The 25,965-nt window shown below is 38.4% G+C and overlaps 1 protein-coding gene across 1 annotated transcript; it reads right to left on the bottom strand.

The window, feature by feature from the left end:
* Window positions 1-145: 145 nt before the first annotated feature.
* On the bottom strand, window positions 146-25,957 carry LOC124164555 (large subunit GTPase 1 homolog). Its single transcript, XM_046541927.1, has 9 exons — window positions 25,740-25,957; window positions 25,542-25,664; window positions 25,296-25,420; window positions 21,760-21,942; window positions 20,047-20,821; window positions 7,535-7,802; window positions 6,801-7,006; window positions 5,810-5,937; window positions 146-446 (listed from the first exon to the last, which is right to left on the bottom strand). Exons 1-9 carry the CDS (start codon window positions 25,830-25,832, stop codon window positions 356-358), a joined length of 1,992 nt encoding a protein of 663 aa, XP_046397883.1. The 5' UTR covers window positions 25,833-25,957; the 3' UTR covers window positions 146-355.
* Window positions 25,958-25,965: the final 8 nt, after the last annotated feature.

Genomic DNA, 25,965 nt, shown 5'->3' with positions numbered 1-25,965 from the left:
TTAAAATAAATCCTACACTATTAGGTTAAAAGTCAATGAAACATACCATAAACTCATGTCTAGAATATACAAAGTGACCAAGTGTGCATATTTAAGGGGATTTAAATGGAATACATATACGTAATAAAATTCATCCAAAGAAGAGTTCATAAAAAATTACCAATGTTTTAAAGGCTTTAACAAAAGAAGAAAATGTACAATATCAGAGGTTTTGCATTTATCAACAACATGATTAACTGATGTTTAACAGAACATAATAAAAATTTGAAATTTTCCCAAAAAGTGACTATGTACACACTGAAATCAAATGCTTTAACTAGTTTTGCCAAGCAAGGCAGATTCAAGATAATACAATTTATTCATCCAAATGTGAGTATACACGTCGTAGTTTCTCTCTCTTGTTTTTGTTATTATGTTTCTTCCATGGCTTAGCAGGATTTGCAGAGCTAATAGGGAGAGAAGAAATAAAATAATGTAAACAAATATTGCAGCAAAAAATATGGAATCATGAAACAACAAAAGTAAGTTGATGGTTTGAGGCAATACTTTATGAAATTTATTAATGTTGAATGAAAATTAAACTATTTTTTCCACATAAAATATTTATTAGCTCACTACCATGGTTTCAATGCACCACCTCGGTCGGCATCGCGTCATCCTCAGGCCTGAGGATAATGCGGAGCATCGCAACCATGGTAGTGATCTACTAAATATTTTATGTGGATAAACATAGTTTAATTTTCATTCAATAAAACAAAGAAAGGCTATTAGCCCCATTAGATATTTAAGTTGCATAGAACCATCTCCATATTACCAAAGACAATTTTGGGCAACCATTATGCAATATAAGCAAAACACACTCCGGCTCCTGGATTGCTATGCATACAAGATTTCTCACACTGTATCAAGTCCTAATACAATACCTGATCCTTGTTTTGGCTTGGAAAATGCTACTCCAAAGCCGTTAAGTGGCTATAAATTTGTTTTGGGGGTACTAAAAGTCTACAGAAATCCATAACTTACTTAGCAATTTCTTTGAGATGCCTCGAGACAACAAATACCATTGGCACCAAAACCACTTCATTAAACCACTATCATTTAAAACATATAAATTTAAACAGTTGAGCACCCAGAATTCCGCACCATCAGGACTTGATATATTTGAGGGATTTCAAATGTAATATAATTAGTGCGTCTGCAATAGTTTTTTACAAAGTAATTTGGAAACATGTCTATATTGTCTTCTATCCATTGTCTTCTATTGCACATTACAAGGCAGTGTCCCTTATGTTTTTCGCTGGATCTAGATTGTATGTCCCTCAGAAATGAAAATTCTGATATTTTCATTCTCAAAGTATATCCTTCGCCCCATTCAGATGAGAATAATTCCTTCTACAATTCTGACGATACTACCAATGAGTTAACAAAAATATGTTAATTGAAATAAATTGATGAATTCCCTGATTAACTAGGTTCCGATAGGCATGGGACTTCACTGTATTTGTAAAGGCCAAGTTAAATGGTAATTAACAGGTATGAGTTTGTTTTAATTCAAGAAAAATTTTGGTGGACTGGAATGCAAGATGAACAAATGTATACACCAAACAAAACAGATTCAATTTTCTATTGATGCATTAGCACAAGCTGGATGGTTACACAGGGCATTTTTACATTCATTCATTTAGACATTAACTTGTACATGTTAATTTCCCATGTGAACAGGCCAGAAAAGAGAACTTTCGGGTGACTTGGGCCAGTAAATTTGGCAGGGGCCATCTGGCCAGGTTGCCTGTTTGGCAATCACCGAGGGCCCCGAGCTTAGGGGGCCCCCTACAACACCCATGTCTGCCATGAAGCGCACATGAAAGGTGTAATTAAAAAGACTGTTTACTTGAACCAAAGTGATTTTGCAATCATAAAATTCAATGTTTTCATTAATTGCTTTACACTGGATGCATACTCAGTGTAAAAAGATCATATTAAAAAAAATTATAAAATAAAAGTGCCAGAATTTAAAAGAAAACCTAATGCTTTTTTGAAAGGGTCATTTTGAAAAGGTTATTTTAGAGGTTCTTTAGATTTCAATGCCTTTTCAAAGTACAAATTCTCTAAATAATAGAAAATAGAACCATAATACATTATTATTTTTTATAAGGTGTGAAGTTCTCACTTCTCATAGTATTTTTTTCTTGTGAAATTGCTATTTTTACAGAATTTTATGTAGTTTTTAAAACATCAAAAATCTATTTCCGGGCATGCAGTTTCTTACAAATTTCTGGGGAAGACCCCTGAATCTTCCAATAAGGGACACCCCATCATGAGCCATAGCCGAGGGTCCCCAATCATCCCAGACTGCCCCTGGGTGCATGGGTGGGATGAACAGATAAAATATTATTACTTTAGACTCTCGTTATTGTGAAGTTCACGGGACCGAAAAACCGGAGGTTCATAATAACGAAGTTCATACGAACGTTTCTTTTCAGAATCGTCGAAAAAAACAAAGTGCGTAATGTACACCATTAAATTACCAGCAAATTTATAAAAGCAAAAAAATTTGTTTCAGTTTCTCAATATAAGAATGCGGCATGAAGCAATCAAGGGTTAGTATCTTCCTGAATACAGTAAGTCCATGATATACAAACTAGATGTGTTCCGAGATCTTGTTGGTAAGTTGATAAACCCACAGTCCGGCCACCGAGAGTTGTCTGATGACAGGCAGAAGGGTCTAGTTCAGGGTAGGGTGCAGGTTGCCAGGTAAGAAAGGGAAACGCCCACATCACTTGTAAACAAAAGGGTTCCGTGAAGAAGAGTTCTGGAAGGGACAAAGAGCGTGAAGGACCCAAAGGAAGAATCACTTGTTTTGGCGATTCGCAGAATGGGCTTGTTTTGGTGGTTCAGGCTTATTTTGGTGCTTCACATGCATGTGACAACCTTGTATGACTAGGCGAGGGTGTGAGGTGCATTTGGGGGACTGCGATTTGCTGCAAACCATGCTGGCACAGGGTTTTCTGCCCCTCCTCTTGTGCTGTCATCAGGCAACTCTTGCTGGCTGGACTGTATTAACACGTTGCGTGCGGATGGCGAGAATTCTCGTCATTTTTTCCCCGAACATTCTGGACGGATGACGAAGATTCTCATCATATAGGCGCGTCAACCTAAACAATTGTAAAGGGCATCGCAAGCAAATACATATTGTACGCTTTATAATTGTTAAGGTTGACGCACCTAAACGACAAGAATCTTCGTCATCCGTCGGGAACGTTCGCGAAAAAATGACGAGAATTCTCGCCATCCATACGCAACGTGTTAAAGACATCGAGGGTTGCTGTTATCCTGCAGAACGCAACACTGCATCACAAGTTTGCGTTAACTCACGATTGTGACGAACTGATTTATCTGGGTGTGTGATGCAGCCAGAGCTGAAAAAAATCACTCACTGCGGTAAGGAAGAATGGGCAAAACGCTGAACATTTCCTAACTTCAGAACGGATTAAATGCTTCTTTGTTCAGATTATGCTTAAAGTACGAGTTCCTCTACACCCCACCGCATCGCATCAACCAAATTGAAAGGCACTAAATTTTAAATTTGAAATTTTTGAATGTTCGTATCTCTGAAAGTTCGTAAATCGAATGTGCGTAGGGAAGGGACTAACAGTATGTCCAATCTACGGGCGATAATGAGTGGGTCACCGTGACACCACAGGAATGAAACTTATTATATGATATTGCGTGTATACTGAGGAAAGAACCATAATTGATGCTCTTTGGCACAGTACATGAGGAGAACTTAGGCACAATTATTAAAGCATAGCGTAGTGTATATCCACCTAAATGTCATTGCTTATTCATGGAACTTTGTAATAAAGCTGATTATGTAACCGTCGGGACCAGGACTGAGGTTCATAATTTCGTAACAATGAAAATTTCATAATTACACCCATGTCTCGTATAGCGCAAGGGATGCGTTCCTTGGGGTCTTTGCGCTATACGAATTTGCGTTGTACGAGAGCGTTTTCCATTGGGAAGATAGGGATGCGTTCCTGGTAGCATAGGTCTTGGGTATTGAATTTCCTCTAAAACATCATTGTTCCCATAAAAAGCCTAAGAAAACATTATTTATATAAATGTTTATAGTTTAAAACATCTTAAAAGATAGTATGCACGCATTCAAAGACTTTTATTTACGTTAAAAAAATTCTTACGTGCTTTTGAAATTCCCTCCTGTCGTGCGGGTGGGCTAACATCTGCTATCTCAGGGGATCGTAATGCGTTGCCGGCAGTTGACGATTTTTCAAACTTGTCTAAAAACAACTATTGTGTCACCCAGGCCCTTTTGTCGCTCATCGAAATGACAGGAAAATGCTACTTTGAATGCCATTTCATAGCTAGCGGAGTTAATGAATGATAAATCATTTTAATTTGAAGTCCTCCGAGTCATTAGCAGCTACGTGAAACAGTCTTTTAATGCCTTGAAACCTGACCCAGGTTTTCCTTCCCTGAAAATGAATGAACGAGATTGCATTCCTTTCCAAAACAATATCGTCTCGTCAACACTAAAAACTGGTTGAGGGGGAAAGTAGCCACTTTCAATCACGGCTTGGAGTTCATCAGAAAATGTTGCGGTGACTGCGCTATCAACACTTGCAGATTCACCTGATATCGCCGCACTGAAAATACCTGCTTGCAGTTTAAATTCTGAAACCAACCGGAGCTTTCACTAAATGTCTCAGAGCGATTACCACTCTCGTCTTTTTAACTGATTCACTATGAACTTTCCGTATGTGTAGACCGCTTGGTTGAAGTTGGTGCGGCTGAGGTCACTGATGTTTTAACTTCGTCTTTATTCAGAATAAGGCATCGTGTGTTTAAACTTCCGCGCAATATCGCTTTGACGCTCTCCATTTTCAAAGCAATTGACCTCTTTCATTTCCTCTTCTAGGTTTATAGTTTTTCTTGATAAATTCTTGATTTTTCTACACGCATTCCTATTTTTTGCCATATTCTCTTGGTTTTTACTCTGTATGGCTCTATCTATATCACCTTCCACTGCTGAACTGTATTCCTGAGACGCAGAAGGCCTACGACTGCGGGGAGGGAACAAAGCCATTGTGTTTGAGACTCTATAGCGGACCCTTTTATGTGTTGATGCTATTCATGCGCCACTCGGCCACCGCTCCATTTCTCCCCCGTGAATACCGATGACCTTGAAGGCTTTAGCGTAGACCCTCTACCTGGAAGTCAATCCCCCGATAACCTATGATGGCAAAAATACGTCTCAAACCGTATTGCTGAAAAAAAATCATTTCCACTAGCCCCACGCTTAATTAACGATCTAAATTATTTATTATCATTCTATTAAGGAGACGAGATAAATTACTTCGGTAGGCCGGCTATCTGGACCCAATGACGAGTAATACTTTTGGCCATTGCACAGCAATGGATTTCGACTAAAGAAGATTTGAGGCAAGCAATAATATTAATATGCGTAAAATGATTGAAATTTCGTGTGTACTTAGCGCAAGTTCACGTTTTATCACGAGAGCGTTTAAGATTTTTGATTAGGCTACACTGCGTTGCAATGTTTCCCCCAGGAACGAATTTGCGCTATATCGAAATTGCGCAATACGAGACATGGGTGTATGTTTCTTTTCCTATGGAATGGATAGGCTTTTTCGTCGGAACCAACGATTTGCTTCAGAATAACTATAGTCAACTGTAATAATACTCATATAAGTACAATAGATGATTTATAACATCATAAAAATAATTTATTCCAAAAATATAGAGGAAAAAAAACAAGATGATATACCTGCCACCAGCTGGAGAAGGCCCTGGAAATGATCCCCCAATGCCAGCAGGTTTCACACCTTTGCTGTGTACACCAATGGTAGCCTGTCTGAAAAAAGCTTTATCCAATTCCTCAGCAACCACTTTGCCCTAAAAAATGAAAATTTGCAAAAAATTAGCCAAATTCAAACTGAAGTTCTTCACCATGCCATGCCCTTCTTAAACTAATGATATAAGTCATGTATAGGATGATACATATTTTCATTTTTTATGTAGTGAAAATTCATGCATTTGGTTGCTAATTCTGAATGAAAAACTTCCAGTGGAACATGCTTCTAATCATAGACAAAGAAGCATATTGAAATTATTGCAAATTTCTTTGAGATATTCCAAGGTTTAAACAGTTGAAAATAATGATACACAAGATTCTGTTACTTTTATTAAAAAACAACAATTAATTTTTAAACACCCTTCATGAGGCCTAACTAGTTCGGCAATCTCGTTGCTATTGAGGTTTTTCTAGGATTTATCACAAAGAGAATAAGCTTTCAGTCATTCCTTTAAAATTGAGGTACAAGAAACTTTGACCTTCAATGTGAAAAATCCTGAATGTACCTGTAAACCTCTTTAATTAGGTACCTTAAATAGGCTTTAAAGGAGTCAGAAATTATGAGCATTACAAAGTAAAGTGAACTGTAAAAGTAAATACATAGGATTTAATCAATAGACCTAATGATATTAATTACACTTTATATAATAACAATGCAAAATATATTTAAAGAATTATTGGAAAACAAATATGTATAACTTAAAAAAAAACAATAATTTTCCAACATGCAAAAACAAAATAGTGAACTGTGTCAGGCATATAGTGCAAAGTGATGCCAAAACTACCAGTGAATTGATCATGAGATGATTATACTTTTCTTTAATATTTAGGGGCTTTCCTCCACTTAAACAAAATCAGCACACCACTCTTTTTCAAAATCATGGATGAAAGGAATGTTACTTACCCGCACTACCCTCATTTGAGGAGTAACAGTAGCAGAAGAAACCTTATTTTTCTTTTTGGATGAGTCAAATTCATGAAAGTCCTTCTGATTATGACCTGGAGGTGCCCTACAGTAGAGCAGCTTGCCATTTATGAAGTCTTTAAGGACATATCGAGCAGTTCTTGGGTTATCGGGAAGACCTCTTTGAGTCATGAAGCCTCTAATATCTATAGCAAAGAAATTATAATTTTAATAACTGAATTAACACTACAGAGCATCATGTACAATTAAAAGCATTTTTACAACAAATTAGCTTCTTTTACACATTTGCAATTAGGACAATTAATGTGTAAAAAGTATAAGTTGGCTGATTATCATGACATATTTTAAATACATGTTATAGAGATTTTAACAACACGGGTTTCATAAGAACTAGTAAAGCCATTTTATAAAGATATCTAATTACAGCATTTCCCCTCATTCACTCACACATCACTGTTCACTAGTCAAACTAAGAATGATCGGAACTGAGTCCAATCCAAATTTTGCAAGGGGTCTGGCTCAGTTTGCCTTATTTACCAATATAGAGTGTAAATATCCAAATTGTGTTTTTGATACTTTCACTTCCAAAAATATTGGACCCAAGCTTATAATTTTGAATAATACTAAAACTACATTCATACACATATTGGAGGAACAAATGGTGAGACATGCAACTGGCAAAAGACAAAACGAGCACAAGTAAAGGCACATACAGCCGTAAGCATTAAGGAGCTCTTCAGAAGTGGGCGGTCTGTCTGGGTCTTCTCCTTCCATTGGTTTGGGCAGCATTATCCCATACTGATCTTCCAGAGCAACCCTCGGGATGAGGGATGCCAACAAGGATACAGAAGGCACATGATCCCTCAAGCGGTCAACAGGTAAGATACCCCATAGGACCATCTCTGCTTGAGTCGAGACAAATGAGGGCATCACCAAACCAGGGCAATCACACAGGAGAAGGTCACTGTCAACAAATAAAGTCTGCAACAGAGAGAAGATATTATTTATGATTTAACACTTTCCCAGCGAATAGAATATATAAACACCTTTCAGAACACAAATGAAAAAATGACTTAGTTTTCTTTCAACGATTTATTTTTTTGGTACAACATGTTGTTGTGCTGCAATATAACATGGACAAAACCCACTTTAAAACACGCGCCCCCAGTGAAGAACGCGTCACCACGTGACCTTCCCCACTCCAGCCCGGAGCCTCCTCTCACACGTGCCACCATGTGATTTCCACCACTCCCGCGCCTACAAGTTACCATCACACCACTAGACCTTCCCACCCCACCCCCTTCTCATTGAACGCGTCACCATGTGTCCTAGCGGAGCACCCTCATTGGCCGGAGGGAGGCCAGGATTGGGTATAAAAGACGCTGCCCGAGACCGTGGAAGGCAGTCGCGGTGGAGGCTGCCTAAGGGTGAACCCGAGCAAGCATATCCTCAGAAGTTCGACCACTAGGCGCTGACGATTTGTCCCCCCACACAGCCAGATGCCCCGTAAACTGTGGGTGGATCGGCGCCGCACTCGCACCCTCCACGAGGAGCGGCACGCCGTCCCAGGGGGTCCTCTCCCCGGACACCACCGCCCGCCTGAGGTCATCACCCGCGGAAGCAGACGGAGCACATGGCCCATGACCCCGCCATAGCGCTTGGACCCGCCAGAGCTGGCGTGGATCCACGGAGATTCCCAGAGAGGCAGTTCCGGACAGAGCCAGACCCAGCCATACGGAAGCAGCAGCCGCGGACCTCGCCCGCCCTTACATGCCCCTCCCCTGTAACTTTCTGAAACCAATAAACGCACCCCCCGGGTGTTTTAAAATTCCCATCCCAGCCTTTCCTTACTCAACGCCATGATTAACCGATCCTGGGTCTCCCTCGCAACCAAGAATGTCGCTGGAGATGCGACAATGTTTCACTCTTAAGAGGTCATTTTCAAGTATCTTGAGGTTGAAACATGTTGTAACAAAAAATATATCCATGGAAGAAAACAAAAGCGTTTTGTCATTTTTGGACTTCAATTACCACAAAGTTGAGCCGGAAACCATTGAACACCTTTCAGGTTCGCAAGCGGGTAAGAAAAAGCAAGGCAGCTGATGTTTCGAGCTCCGTCTTGTTTACCTATTCTCAAGGCTACTAACCTTGTATGGAAACGAGATGGAACCCGAAACATCGGCTGCCTTAAATATTCTTACCCACGAACAAGCCCGAGAGAAGTTTATTTGGCGATAATATTTTTTACCTAAAACACTAAACAGCATTTTATGAATACATAAATCTTTCAAATTGTTTTTGCCACTCCTAAAAATGTTACATCAATAGGAGACTTGCTGTCCCAAATTCACTAGCAGTGCATCAAATTCTTACTCAACTATTAATGACATATGAATCCATATCATAAATTGAATTATGCACGTCACTCACAAAGAATTTTGGAAACAAATATGTCCTGAACATCAGTCTAAAGTGAATATAATAGCCCTGTTCACATGAATGACCTAGTTATAGAAGGATAAACTGTATGTAAGTGTTTTAACTCCTTTTGAAACAAATTAAAAAAATTTACTAGCAAATTTTTGAAAATGGTAATACCATAGAGTAAGTATATTATAGAGGGCTCACGGCATAGGAGGAAATCGTATCGACAGTTTTAATTCTCAAAAAGCAGGAAGGTGGCACGAGAGTAGCTAGCCAGAGGCGAGAGGGTCTTTTTCTTCAAGGTCACCTCGCCTATCCCCTTTCCTTCCCGCTCCCCGTCTTCCAAACTCTGTCAGTACCCCAAGCATCGAAGGAAGGGAAGACTGAGAGAGCATAGAAGGAGAGGCGGCGCACAAAGGCCCAGATCGCGAAAAAGTTTGACCAAAATCATATTTTCGTTGGATGTCTCTGAAAATTGCTCTCTACACGTTTTTTGGCATGCTACTTTAATTTCTGCAGTTATTTTTGCGAAAAAATATTATTTTAGGCGATACGTGGAACTTTAACTTATTATATGGCTAATCGTAACGCTGACTGCATAGACGAACGCAAATCATGATAAAACATGAAAATAAATGATAATTAGTTATGAAGTATGAGTAAATGATCTTTGAAATTAGTCAATAAATAAAAAAGGCTAAAAAGAGGGTTGTTGGGTTCATTGACTTACGTTAAAGAGGTGCGATTTCCAGATTTCGTGAGGTTCTTCTGTATGGACTAAAAGTAATTTTTAAATAAATGTCAAAATAGTATTTAAGTGACTCTTTTATTCTCATATAAGCATGGTTAATGATTTATTACTTTACGGATTATGTATTATAATTATTCATCATCAGATTCTTCCCAATCCCACCCATCCCTCTCTTCGCATTCGCTCGCAGAATTTTGAGACTCTAGCAAGACCAAGATCACGAACCTCCTGCGAAAGATCTTTAAGGCCCCGACATTTGTTCAGTCAGTTCCTAATGCGCTAATAAAAGGGTTCGATGTCAGGATCAGTCACCGGAAAATATCCTCATTCGTATGAATTCGAGATATTTTTCTCGCGTAATGCTCGCGGTATTTTCTAATATCTTTATTGCGAGATTCCTGGGCCTCCTCCTTTGTGCGAAAATGCATGCTAGCGGCGGACCTGCAATACAACCCGTCCAAAAGGAGGCGGGTGGAGGGTAAAGACCTCACCTATTAACACGTGAAGCTTCAATTGCAGGTCAGACCCCCCCTAGGAAAGCAATAAACTAAAGTTGGGTGGTGCACCAAGTTAAGATAACAAAAGGTCCCGACTAAGGACCACTTCCCACGTCCCTAAGGTCCGGCATGTGTTCGGGAAACGGGTCTCTTGCCACTTCGGATTGAAAGAAAGGGAAGCCGGTAGTGGATTTTCCCATTAGCAGAGCATGCAGCCTATCGTATTTACTTCAATAGATTACCAAAACGCGATTGAAGTCGTTCTGAGAAGCGATCGAATACAATACAATTAACTCTAAAGGCCTGAAAAGAGGGAAACCGGTTGGGTTTTTAATGCATACTGTGTGGAATACAACAAAGTTTATTTTTGTGTCCATAATATATATTTTATTAATTAAAATGCTCATTTGCAAACTTTGTTGTATTCCACACAGTATGCATTAAAAACCCAACCGGTTTCCTTCTTTTCAGGTCATTAGCGTTATCGTAAACCTCTAGATAAATACCTGAAAATATCGAAACCGGTTGAGTTTTTTCATTAGTACTGTATTGAATACTAAATGGTTTACTTATGAATTTATAATGTCACCATACCGCGAAGTGAATTCACAAAACATTATTCCGAATATATATATACGTTCAAGATCGTCTATTTCATCGCCTGGTGTGGTCCTAAAAGTAAAAATGAGCAAAAATTGGTCTTTAGCAACTGCTAGATTAGGAGAGGAAAAATTTGATTTAAATGCACGTTTACAGCACTATTCATAACATCTTCTCAACCACAATATCCATCTAATTATTAATAATATTTTCACCGCGGGAATAAACTGCCTCACGTTTGTATCCTGCCGTTTTATTCTGCCCTCAGCCTTGCTAATAAGGGACATGCAAATATCCTCACTTATCGTCAATTATTATCGATAATATACGGGAACATCGGCGACCAACTCCTTCTCCATCATGTTTAGCATGCTTATTCCAACGCTTTCATACCCCCTTTCCAGCCAAGGCCAAGTTCAGCATTCCTTCTGTTTTCTTTTTTTCGCCTCTTTAATGTTCAAGAGGCCTGTTCATACAATTTCGCCTGCTAAAAAAGACAGAATCCTTCACTTCCATAGGCTTCCAAATTTGTTTACATAAATATCGTCTTTTTCCTTTTCCTTTTCGTCCAAATGATATGCATCGTGGGACACCCCCGTCCAGTTGCATCAAAATATTTGCAATTTGCATCAAAATTTTTGGACAAATATTTTGATGCAAATTTGACCAAGGGACACCGGCTTCACCTATGTGGCCTCTGTGTCAGCGCTTGGCGATGCTTTTTTGTCAAGGGCCCAGTGAATGGTTGGTTTCATCCTATTGGATGAAAATTTAGAACCTGCCCTATCCATTTGGACAAAACGGTGTTTTGTACAAATGATGGTACCAAAAGCCAGTTGGATGAAATTTTGACCGTGGGATAGGGTGCGCGTTAGTTGCATCAAATTTTGATGCAAATATTTTGATTCAAATTTGACCGTTGGATATCGCACAGTGGGCGGTAATCGAAAAAAGCCGGACAAAATTACAACATGACTTTTTTTGAGTTATAAACTTGAAACTTCGCAGGTATACTCAAAACTAATTGAAATTTAAGGATATGCACTTAATTTTACAAAGATCCTACCCGATTCTGAGATACACAGGCTTAAACGTGAGCAACGTTCCATAAAAACGCCCGTCTTCAATTTTCTCTGAAAATCTTCCAAAGTAAGTAGAAGGTGAAGTTGTAGGTGGATTCATGCAGAATAAAAAACCACATAATCTGTTGGCATGGTTTTCTTTCTTTAATTTTCCGTAATCTTTAAGAATATCATCGATCAATTCTTACCGTGCAGTTACAAAATGGCGGATACTGTTTTGCGACAAAGTTCTACATTGAGGTAGAGTTTCAAATAATTTTTCGGCAAAGTCACGCAAAGTAACTTATATGAGAGCATTCTTTGAAGATTTTTTTAGGTGTTTATGCAGTTATCTTGGAAATAAGTTTGCGACGCCGAAAATTACATTGATTTATCGATCGTGCGGCAGGGTTCGTCTGCGCGCGTCGGGAGTTGGATTAGCCGCGACGCGGTAATGTTATTGGAACTATATGGGTTTTAACGCTCAGCATTCACCGTTTTTATGTTTTGCTTCAAGACACCGATTCTCAAATGGTCTGTGGCGAAGACAGTGGAAGTATTTTTGCCGAGGTGAGTGCACGTTTCATTGAAGTTCATTTCGTTTTCTTTGGATACGATCGAAGACCATGCTTCTATTAAAAGCGTTCACACTTCGAAAAAGTGACTTGTTTTCCCGGGAATCATACAAAAGACCTACCAGAAAGATACCAGCTGAGACTTATACCTTCTTTACTCTCCGATCCCTCACCCTAAGGATTTTACTGCGAAAACGGACGTTTCATTACACCGCGTAGCGGAGCCTTAGACCGTCTTAACGGGGTATGTCCACGGGAACATCTAATATCTAATAAGAATATTTGTATAAATTTGTACTATTTCAAACTGCTCTAAAACATCAAGCCTTGTGCCGTTACTGAAGGGGTTGAGAAAATTCTGGTTGAAAATGACAAGAATGAAAAGTCTGTACCAAATGTTTGGCGATAAGTGACGTTTCATCCCAGTTTCCTGCACCTTCTATGTTCTTTCATTCTCATAATAAAACTTCTGCCTGTTCGACCAATGAAACTCAAGTGGCACGATTCACAATTAACTTTGTAAATGCCGGATTGATGGATGGGTTCTATTTTGTCTTTGTTACGACACAGAACTTCACCGAGAGTGCAAGGGTTGTAAAAAGAAACATTGAATTTATTTTTGGGGAATTTGTTTGCAAGCCTGTTGGAAAGGTCTCCCACAAAAAATGACCGGCACCAATTTTTAGTATTAAAGCTGTAGCCATTTGAAATTGCAATTGATTTCATTGTGGATTATCATTCATATTATATTATTGTGTGAAATTATCTAATTGTCTGACAATTCCGGTCCAGCGGCAAATGATGTAGTCAACATACTTAGCGGTACCAGAAGATGTTAGATGAGATAGAATGCCCGAATCAAATAATTGGCGTTTTGAATTGACCGTAAATATTTCGGCTATTACAGGTGAAAGGGAATACCACATCGCAAGGCCGTCTGTTTGGTGATAAATATTCTTATTGTAGAAAAAATAATTTTGGCTGGCACTCTGTTCCATTAGGCAATGAAGTTCACAAGACACACTGATTTTAATATTGTGGTCTCTCAATAAGTAACAAAGTTGTTTGTACAGGTACAGAAGTAAATAGATTTTTTAGGTCAAATGAAACTAGCTTGGAGTTGGATGGTGACGTATGAGGTGTTGAAGTTTCTGTGGCAAAATGATGGGGCTATTAATATTATATTTTGGTGAAAAACCAGGCAATTGCCTAAAGATGATATTTAATTTAGGGGCTAATTTATAAAATTACAGCAGGAAGATAAAGCTTTTTTAACACTTTTTTGGAATCTATCCGTTGGATCACGGGGGAGAATCACGAATGAGGTATCCTCCAACACAGCATCACATTTGGCGATGCATGAGACCTTATTACGGATTAGCACACTGTTCCTTTTTCTGCTTTGGAAATAGTAAAATCTTCTTCGTTTACCTTCTAATTGATTGATCAAAATCAACTTGGTTGTGATTAACTTTCATACGGTGAGATTTACTTGGATTAGCAAAGGTAATATAATTATATATATTGCACAATTTTATTTTCCTACATTCTCGCGCCGGAGGGCTACTTGTACGTCGACTCCGTCGAAATGTTTTTACATCAGATGGAAGTTTTTTAACCTTCTATAAACACATCACTAGTTTTTACTCGTCGGGACATAAGTCCCCAGCAATGGAGGAAAATGAGGGTCACACCTCGGGAAAATCATTGATAGATGGCATTTCAGCCACTCAGAGGAAGTACCTCCCGAAAGGCTCGTCAACAGGTCGGTTGCAGTTCGACGTTTGGACTTAAAACTTTATGTTGCATGATCTCTGCCTTCTCTTCGGGTTTCCACCGCGTCCGTTGCCTTTTGGCGAGAACAGTTTCGACAAAAGCCAACGGACGCGGTGGAAACCCGAAGAGAATGCAGAGATAATCTGATCAACGCCGCGAAAATCTTCGAACCTACTTTATGTCGCATGATTATAACAAATCCTGTATTAGTGTTGAAAATCTGTATTTAAATGAATAACTTGTTATCAAAGACAAAAAATAGGTTTTGGACTGTTAAAATGTGTACGAAAAGCAATCAATATCTAATATACATAGAATCAAATGTTTTATAACAATTAATGAATGGATAACTCAAGATTCTAACGCGATAACATATTTTAGCCTACGAATTAGGATTCCCCATGAGGCCTACGAAGCAAATTTTGCTTGCAGTTTCAATATGCAAAACTGCATAATAGGAGGTTTAATTCCGAAAAAGGGGAGGGCGGATAGTTTTGAATCGCCATATTTTTCTAGTGCCGCAGCAACTTACAATTAGAATATGCCAAAAATACTCCATTCGATATTGCTATATAAATGCTCACCGCATAAAATGTATCTTTGGATATTTAGTTTTTCGGCCCCTGGGAGAAGGGATTCATTCATATAATGAGGCAAGAATTTAAGCAATGAGTGAACCCGGGCCCAATCGCAGCCGCTATTTGTTTTACTTTTAAGAACCTCAACTAAATGCTAACGCTTAAAACAAAACTTTCCTCAAACGACAATGCGTCTTGTTATTGACGAGACGACGATTATCACAACTATGATCAGAATAAGGTCTCAAGGAAAGACAAAAACATGCATTAGATGATCCCCGGCCCCATACGTAAGACCTGAAGTAGAAAACTGGTACAGCCGAAAGAAACCTTTCCATTTTCGACGTGGTAACAGAATGGGCCATTACTCATCCCGCTATCGAGCAAACAAATCAAGGTCACCGACCACCCCTATTCCCAAAAATGCTACTGCTGATCCATTCCTCTTTGTGTTCGTTTGAAGCTGCGCGCTTAGGAATTCATTACCAAATACTTTTAAGCTTTAGTTACCAACTGTGGTGAAGAGGCTATGACCGTTAGCGAAAGGCAAACAGTGCATTGATGTTCAGTGTAGAGATCCAATCTCGCATTCCCTTTTTATTGTAATATTCCGGCCCTTGGTGTTGTAAATAGCATTTACACTTCACCAAAGTGAGGTATTTCCTATCTGAAGTTCTGAAGCACACTACGCGAAATGTATTTCATTCGATATGTTGATCGTTCAACGATGCGATGACCATCAATAAGATTTATATTGTCTCTTGAAGCGAAAAGATCTTCCCTCACGGAAAATCTCTTCCTCGTCAAAACAAAACCCTCGCCTCGCCAACCTATCTGATGGCAAAACGAACTCCTTAGGAGGCGGGAGCTTTCTGCGTAGACCCAGGCCAGTAAGGAAAGCCTGACGAGGTGCGGCCATTAAAAAATGCATAACTCCCTTTGTAATTGAGATAAAGTTACAACTCTTTCACCAAAAATAAATTTATAGTTTTGTCCAAATTTCATACGCAGCATATATGGACCTATATCGCAAGATACGAAAGTTAGCAGGCGATTGATTTTTACCCTGCAAAATTCCAAATTTTTCGTCCGAAAGATATATAAACACACATAACAACGTTGAAACTGAGTTATAAACAAATTAAAGTTTACTAGTATGGAAACAAATGTGCTATGAACATTTCCTGCAAGTTTCAACTTTATACTAAGAACAGTCTGCCGGAAAATGGATTAGGAATATAAACTCGGAAAAGTCAAGTAACTAGCCGAAATTCGAGAAAATATTTTTTATAACAATTGTTATAAACAAAATCGAATAATTAATGTCTCCACTTAATGTAGCAACCTTTTCTGCTTCAGAATATATTTTTAGACTTGTGGAACGAGCAAATTAAAAAATTGCCAAAATTCTTCTAGTGACATCTGGTTAATCGCTCTAGAACTACACCAAAAACGTATACGATTTTTGTACGTGTGGTGAGCTCTCTATATATACTTACTCTATGGTAATACTAAAATGACTGGAGGAGGTCATTTGACCATTTGGATTTTTATTTCACCCACCACTTCATTATATTCCATTAAATAAGACTGAGTTTTTTTTCACATTTTGGAACAGATAAACTGAAAATGAAGGTTTTCTAGGGGAGATGGTTCAGGTCAGGGGCGGTTATGGTACCAGGTTATCGGTATTGCTGGTTCTTGGCCTGTGGAACCGGTATCGAGAACTGATCGCATAAAGTTGGTACTTTGAAACCGGCTCAGAACGGGTGCAAGGATTTGAATTTGGTACCCTAAGCTGAGATGGACTGCGGCATATTCAAGGCCAAAAAGTGAAAATAAAATTAAAAACCCATATATTACTTTACTATGCATGGCGTCCATGTTTTTTCCTTGGATAGTTGCTGGCTAACATGCGCATTTAAGGGTTTGTCAGCTTTTCCCTCTTGTCAACATTGTAATATTTCCACTGCCGCAGCCGCTTTCAAATGGGCTGACTTTTTGCCCGCCGCAGACCATGGCACTGGGCCATCCGTTCAACTTAACATAGGTCTCCACGGATGTCTTCAAATGAGTGGAATTGCGAGTGGAACATAGTTGATGGTATGGCGACCATTTAATTCTGACCCGGCAATGCACCGTCTACGGCTTGAAATACACACATTAAGGCTACATTGAGGCTGCTTTGCTGCTGCTGTTATTCATGAGAAATTCAGGTGGCTTTCAGACCAGACGATTCTCTACAACACCGTGTGCCGTGCCGTGAACGGCAGCAAATTGTTTTGTCTGAAATTGGTCTTACGATTGAATCATGTATATTGTAATGGTTCAAGCCCCATTACAGTGCATTTCTACTCGGCGCATTTTCTTCCCTACCAGTTTACCCGCTCTTTCCACGACCTTTCCCAAAACCCCACCCCCTGACCATGGCCCGTGGAGGAAGGCGTGGATGAGTAAGAGGGAATGAATGTGTTTTCGCCGATTTTTGTATGGTTGTGTGTGAGTGTGTGTGTGTGTGCGTGTGGGAGGAGGGGAGCTCGGGTTTTTCCTGAGTGAATGGCGTGTTACTTCCCCTGTTTTTGTTCATTGTGCGTTACCCCCACCCCAAGTTGAGGGATAATAAAAGGTGGTGCTCGTAAGAGAACCTAGAGAATTCTTAAGTGACTGTCGGGCGGAGCCTATGCCCGAAATCAGTGCGACGCACGGCAGGAGGAGACAAGGGGCCCAAACATTATTTCAGAAAGATTGATCTGGAAGAAGAATCCCCCCCTGTCCGAAGGAGCAAAGGACCAGCTGAAGAGGACGCATTACCTCCGTTCCGGATGCAGCTTCCTCCAACAAGGGAGAAAGGAGTGCAGTAAATGGAACGAGAGTTTGTTGGATCCAACCTGGTCCAAACTCGGACTACGATAAAGTAAGATTGCAGCTATCCTCCCCCCCCAAAGCCCCCTCGTGTCTCCTGCCAAGCCAAGTTAAGACAAACAGTCACGGAACGCACCCGTTACATTAGTGAAAGTGAAATTAATCACCAGTACAATTAAAGTTCGCACCCAAATTTACATTCGTCGGGATGGACTATCATTTACCTCCCCAGTCAAGAAATCATTGAATTTGTATCATATTTACGTGTTCACCACCGAACTTTACTCTGTTGTCATCATTTTCTATATTGATTTTCATCTAGAAACCAAGTTATATTGTTGTTGTTTTTTTTTATTTATTTATCATTGATGTTTCATAAGTGGCTTTCACCAATTCATATTTCATTAGCGTATAAGAGGGTTTATTTTGTTTTTGTCATATGCAACCTTATTTGTGTGAATTATATTTTGTTTAATTGAAAGTGTTTGAGTGAGTGTTTTGTTCTGATTTCCTTCACGGGTCACCTCAAGGAAAATATCCCTCGCCCTTCCTTTCGCCCCGTCCGTTTTCCTTCCGTAAATGCGTGTTGGACGAGTGCATCAGCGCCCGAACGTCACCCATCAGTTTGAATCGGGAACCCCCCACCCGCAATCATCTTCACAGAAGGGGAATATTTTTTTTATTTATGTGAATTACGAGAAGTGAGTGGCATAGTTTTGTCCCGTAGGTCCCATGCGGGAGGGATCTTCGCGGATTTGTATATTTCTTTTTATTTTTGTGCGACGTCTCCCCCCGGTTCTATTGTGGTATCCGGGCGAGTCGGGGGTGGGATGCCACAATATATATACAGTAATTCTTCGGCATATGAGTAAGATGCATTCCAAGAGCTTCGTAAGTTGATGAATGTATGTAAGGCATCGAAAAGTGTAGTTATCCTGCAGAATGCAACACTGCATTGCAATTTTGCGTTAGCTCACAGCTGCTCAGTTTATCCTTGGTGTCGCTCTACCGCTGTGTTGAGCAGTTTATTGTTGAGGTTATAAGAACTGTGACAGTGAAGCATGCAAATAAGTTGCCAATTAATGTGACAATTTAAGCTACATTGTAGAATACAGAATATATTTTGAACTGACTCACAAGTTACAACAAATTAACGGATGATGTTGTCAGATGTTGGGGGAGTGTCACTACTGATCCGGATGCTATGCAGTATATAAACTGTGCTCCAAGTACATTAGCGCAGCCCTTAAAAATCAACATCGACCGCTATTGTTGTCAGAGAATGCCTATTGAGTACCTATTCCTATGCCTATTCACGCAATATTTCGTCCAAAAAAGAATAGATTAGACTAAGATAGAGTAAAAATGTTGAATTTTTAAAATCAAAACCTTGAGTAAAAACCAGTGCCTGACTAATGTATTGTGACATATTGGTTGAACATGCATTCTAAAACGTGTTATTTAAACTTTTTTGCTTGGCAAATAAAATTATGGAGACTATCTTAAGTTTATTTTACACAGCTTTCATGCTAATTTACATCTTATGTGAAATTATTTTCATTAATTTCTTGTGATTGCTCATTTAAATTTGCCATTAATTCAAATAATAAGAGTTCATCCCTGGAACCGAGTATCGAGAACCGATAGGGGAGAACCAGACCGGTACCGAGAACCAAAAAAATTGACTCATCCTTATTTCAGGTCATGAGCAATCCCAGCTTTTACCTATAGTGATTGCAAGTGGTACATTGACCACTCTTGTATTTTATGCCATAATTTAGATCTCTTTGAATCAATTGTGCTAAATGTCATTGCATGCACCTTACCACAAATGCACACTATTCAAGTTTGACTCTCGTGACATTAAAACCGTTTTCACAAATTATTTTACAATTTGTACAAAGGAGAGAGACATGAGAAAATCCACAGAATGTTGCAAAGGAAAGAATTGCAACTAATTATATTTGGGCAGTGCTAATCATGCCTTTAACTAAAATTCACTATTATTAAAAGGCAGAAGTGTTAATGAAATAGGAAATGGTTCTTTTGAAGACACTATTTGATTATTACTTATCGACTTTTTGATTTCGAACATACAAACCTGAAAATGCTTTGTCTTTCCAGGGGTGGCAGACACTGACACCTTTTTTTCTTCTATGAGGCAGTTGATGGTTGAACTCTTGCCAACATTGGGGTAGCCGACAAGTCCCACTGTCCGAACACCACCATTGGCAGGATTTTTTGGCCCACTAATTTTGAGGTTTTTGAACAAGTTAATAAGTTCTTTTCGATTTAAAACCTTTGCAGAGTTCCTTATTTCTTCATCACTTTCACCACACTCTTGAACACTATTTTCCTGGCTCTCACCGGTATTTTTCTCCACTTCTTCCATTGAAGTGCCACTGGGTTTCACAGCCATTTCAGATTTTTCACTCACAGGAGACGTCTTTTCAGCTTGAGTAGTGCTTGGTTGTGGCGCATTGCTAGGACTTGGTCCACCACTGCCCAGACTTTCAGACATGGACGTGGAACCTTCTGATTCCGCTGGTTTCTTGTCTACTCCCACTTCATCCTCATCACTTCCGCTATTTTCTGAATCCGCACTCTCATCACCCTCTTCGTCTTCTTCCTTGAGTGCCTCGTCATATAAATCTGGCTTAATTGCAGAAAAGAATGCCATGTGAATCTTTTGGTCATTGAAAAATTTAGCCCACAGTTCCCTTTGATTCTGCGACAGGAAATCGGCCTTGTTGACCAATATGAAATTTGTTTTTGCATGACCTTGCTGCAAGGCTACTTCTTCGACATATCTCTCAAGATCATCACACCGAAAGAGAAGTGGGTTTCTTGCATCTACTATTTGGACCACAATGTCACTATAGAGAAAAAGATAAATATTTCATGAAACCAATTTTTCCAGTATACAAAATTCTTATAAATATATGCATGGTATAAAAAGGCTAAAAATTTATCCTACTGCAACAATCCAATGGCTAATAATGGCTAATATGGCAACTCCTGAATGAGAAACCTCTCGGCAGCAAAACTGATTTTTTTCATTGCTATGTATTTTGGCCCCTAATACAAAATACCTACATTGAAGTTATTTAACTGTGTGTTAATGTGCATCCCCAAATTTCACATCTATTTTCAGAATTATGCTCAAGTTGCTCTTTCTTGTTATGTAGAGCCCTTCTATTGATCATGAATCAGATTGGGCATGACCTTGAGCTGCACAGCTTGTCACAGTTATGAAATCTGGTCATGGGATAGCAGTGTGTTAAAAGGCATTTATTGTTTATTGATTTTTTATTCTAGGAAACTCATAATTTATGGGATGATGTTTCAGAAAGATTTTGTGCACTATGCAAATATACTTAATATTTCACCCACAAAAACCAAGCATCCAGAAATTTCATCAATTAGTAAGGAATTTTAATGGGTCTCAAGAATCAAGCAATATCTGACAAAATTAAGGCAAACAGTACAATTGACTGAAAACAAGAGTACAACTGAGATATCACAAAATTAAAGTGAAGCAAAAACTTGCAAATCTGCAACTGTTAAGCTTAAAATATTCGCCAAATTTTCTGATGTTATGGCTTATAACTTGAGTGGATGAATACAATGGCATTCATAAAATTACTCACACTTTTACAACTAACTAATAACTCATGGCTACATACAGTGAAGATATCACTTCTTCAGAATGGAAATATTCTATTCATGTTCAAAGAGGTATGTTAAAGACTGATTTTGTTCGCAAGCTGAAGAAAAATAAATTCTGGAATATAATAATTGAGAAAATGACTACCTTTTCTCCACCACTCTCCAAAGCTGCCTCCAAAATTCTATATTTTTTTCATACGGAGTCAAAATGATGCCATTATTAGAATTTTCTTCTTGAAACAAAGCCAACTTTCTGCGCCAATCGAGGAAAGCATCTCGTTCACTGGAATGAAGCTCTTCTGGAGTAGTATCAGCATCCCACTTGGGCCTGTCCAGGAAAAAAAGTAAACAACAAATATTAGAAAAAATACTACGACAAAGGTAATAAATTTTCTAACAAAGCCATGATGGAAAGCTTAGACTAAAGACATTTTTGCAAGGCAGATTCAGATTGAAAGAGGTATCAGAACACACAACACATCAAATTTTTGGAGAGGGATAATTTTCCTTCCAGCCTTAAATTCTGATCAAACAAAGAATGCTAGAGAGCATGAACTTGAACATTTCATTTTCATGTACTTGATGTTGGAGCAAATTACTAAAAAGATGATGTTATCAATTCTTCCCACCTCAAAACTCTCCATGCTCACGCTACTTCGAGGAAGAGAAGAAGTTCTATTTGGGATATGGGATATGCCAGGGTGATTATTCGAATGCTTCACATAAAACCTACTATCTGAGGAAGAATGCTTTTAATAACAATGATAGATGCAACATCATAAACCACATGGAATCTTAATGCTAATTGTGACCATTAAGTAATAAAACATGGGCACATTCTCTACCCTATAACATAATACAAAGTGGACAGAAGATATGCATTGATTAATGTCACGAAAGCTCTAAGCAAATGGGTCAAGTTCACCATGGAGAAGGTACTTCACCTTTTCCAGCAAGAAATACCTATGAATTCTTCTTGGGCTTCCCAACAGATACACTAAATAAATGCCAATATTTCAATCAAGGAGATAGCAAACATAACTGTCAAAATTTCAACCTTCAACAGCATACCTAGAGGAAAAATTGTAAAGAATCCATTCCCACAACAAAGGAAAAAAGGGTAAAACTTAAATTGCTTTCAGATTTCTATCATTTTCAGACCTCCTCAGCCAGTAGAGGATCCAGAGCCACTCTAGTCAACAGAAATTCTTTCCTTGCACCAATACAAAGGATCTCTAGTCCATTTACTCAAGACCAGGCATATTTTGTGAAATCTAACAGCAGAAATGATTGGTCTCTGAACTGTTTGTGAAGAAAACCATCAGTAGCAACAACTTCTCTCAATGAGGAATGAAATAAAGGAAAACTCATGTTCATGGAAGTTCATTTTCATTCACTAATACCTTCCCAAAATCTAAAAAATTATTTATCACTAATTCAAGGGATTCACCACATGTTTCCAAGGAAAAGCTTAACACTCCAAAAAATACAATGCACATGGGAGAATCGAACAAAAAGGTTGAATAAATCATCCTTCATTCGACAAAGTACTTCCTCATTTTTGGTGGATACGCGAGAGAAAACATCCATAAAAGAGTGACCTTGCAAGGGTTTGGATTAACTCAAGTTCGTCAGCAATTGACATCTAAAGACTACCACCTGACTGTTATGAACACTTGAAAAAAGGGCGATTCAGCCACAACTACTACGGGTGAAAGATGTTCAAAGCTTTCTGGAGGGTATGACTGCACGATAGTAGGACATAGGCATTTAAAAACAGTCTGTGTCTACATAACTTGAACAAAATGGCAACGGTATGTGTAGAAAAATATCTTTCTGCCATTCTATGATGTAAATACTACAAAGAGTAAAGCCTGAAATACACAATCATTTTTCCATCCCTTACAAGCCATATCTCCAACAATCGCTCCAATGATGGCGAAAAAAATTACCGTTTCACATGATCATTTTCTACAATGGCTCCAGGGATGCATATCCCATCCCTTATTCCATAACTCGGCATGTCCCTTTTTCCGTCGCTGAAACAACTGCTGGTACCTTATTGCAGCCAATCAGAACAACTGGCCGCTAACAGTAATTATAAAACCACACTTGCCTTTTCATTGAATGACAGTTGTAAATATTGAAAGTAACAGAATAAGCGAAAATAATAGAAAAAGGGACGATGGAAATGACCACGTGATACAGAAAGTGATGGGTCGAGAAATCACTCTGGATCCCTTGAAACCCATCGCATGAGCTATCATTCTGAGGGATGGAAAAATGATTTCATCATTCAAGCTTAACAGATTTATAGCTTTCTAAACAATGAAGACCAAAATTTTAACATTATGCTTATTTAACATTCTTCTCTATACTAAGTAGTATTGTCATCTATTCTTTGTTCACAGATATTAGTAATTTGATTTAATTTATTGCCTTTCAACATTTTCATTGGAAATAGGAATGCATTTATTTAATTAATTTATAGTTCTCCTATGATAGATATTTTATCATAAAAAACAAAAATAATTCTGTTATATGCAGAATACCGAGGGAAGTTATTCATTTAGATATTTTTGATACATTAAAATCAACATATTTTTACAAAACATGAAGGTGGAACATCGATTTTAATGCACTGATTGTGCTGAGAAGAATGAAAAAGAAACAATTATTGAAGACAATTATCTATCTCTATTTCATAAAATTTACTGATGCAGTTTTCTAACTTCTTTTAACACAAATGTGGGTCCAATGTCATCTTTAATGTACTATGCATTTTGATCTCATTATCATATTGATTTTATAGAGTGATGGGGAATAATTACCAGTATTGAGGGATGTAGTGCAAAATAAATCACTCAGTAATTTTCTACAAAAACTTTAATTATTCCGAACCTGGGTTTCAAGTACTTTATTGTCATTATCAAAGTGACAGAAAATTTTTCCCCTGGTTTAGGACCCCCACAAACCAAATTCCTGGCTATCACACTGGTAAGAAGGCAGAGAGGAAGGGATAGGAATCAACATGCAAAGAGTGCAGGATTAAACTAATTGATTTATATCGCACTATAGATGTGAGGTTCCACTGCGCAAAGCCTAAACGCTTGATATATATTTGTTATGATGCCATCATAGCCCTGATAATGCATCAATTAAAACTGAAAATTAAGGGCAAGTAATTAATATTAAGATAAAATAACACAGACCAACGTCAGATAAAAAAAAGTTTTCATACCTTCTATTAAACGATAATGTAAATGTCATATTTAACTTAGTGATTTTGCAAATGTCAACCTAAGCCATCAATCTATAGATTGGTTGGACGAACCTCTCGACTGAGGTCTCGAGTCAGACGATTATTTAAATGTAATTCTCGGATACATAAGGTTCATACTTCCACGGATCAGTATTCAGATCAGCACGGATTTGTAAAACATTAAATACGGATATTCCTCAATTCGTGGGTAGAATCAAGAGACAGGATGAAAAAAAAGAGAGCGATTAAATAAAATTAGCTGGAAGAAGATGCACGACAATACGAACATGATGCATGCAGGGAAACATTCAATGAGGAAAAAAACTTCAAAAATGACGATGCGAAAATCAGAAAACGCATTTTCAACTTAAGATATTATTATAAGAATAACGTTCTTAATATAATAAAATTTATAGAACCTTCTGGGTATCTGAAGAAACTGTTTATTCCTCTCTTGCACATCTTCAATTCTGCTTTTCTCCGAATCGGTCAGTAGCCCAACTTGGCTAACTGTACTTACGAACGCTATGTTCAGTTTCTCAGCCTACATGGAAAGGAAGTAACAGGACAGTATAGATATGCGAGTTTATGTTAAATTTTTATGACAATTCAACAAAAAAATCAAACACAAAACCGATTGAAATCTATCGCCTGACGCATCTCACCTGAAATTCAGTACCAGCAAGCTCGGCTGTAGATAAAAACTCTTGAAACGAACTTTCTTCAGTCACTGACTGAAGATTCAGTCTTCCCCAATCATATCCATCAGCTATATCTGCTGTATGCAGCTGTAATAAATCACAGCTTTACTAACCGAACATTATTATCTCACCAATAACCCAACAATAATGAGAAAAACATACCATGGAGTCATTTCCACCAGTTTTTCTTCCAGAGAATCTATCCCTGATTAGTGCTCTCCCCAAGTTATTTCCATCCTTCTTCTTTTTCCCCATGTTTTTCAAATGGAAATTTACCTTCCTGTCGTTTCAACTGTAATATATTTATATTTTTACGATATTGACAAATTCGCACCACGCAGTATCACAACATGGCCAAGGCGAATTTCAGTTGTCATTTTTTCAAAGG

Source organism: Ischnura elegans, chromosome 8 (genome assembly GCF_921293095.1).
Source record: "Ischnura elegans chromosome 8, ioIscEleg1.1, whole genome shotgun sequence".
In the NCBI taxonomy this organism is placed as follows: domain Eukaryota; kingdom Metazoa; phylum Arthropoda; class Insecta; order Odonata; family Coenagrionidae; genus Ischnura; species Ischnura elegans.
Note: the sequence above shows the minus strand (reverse complement) of the source record. Positions and strands in the feature narration are given on the sequence as shown.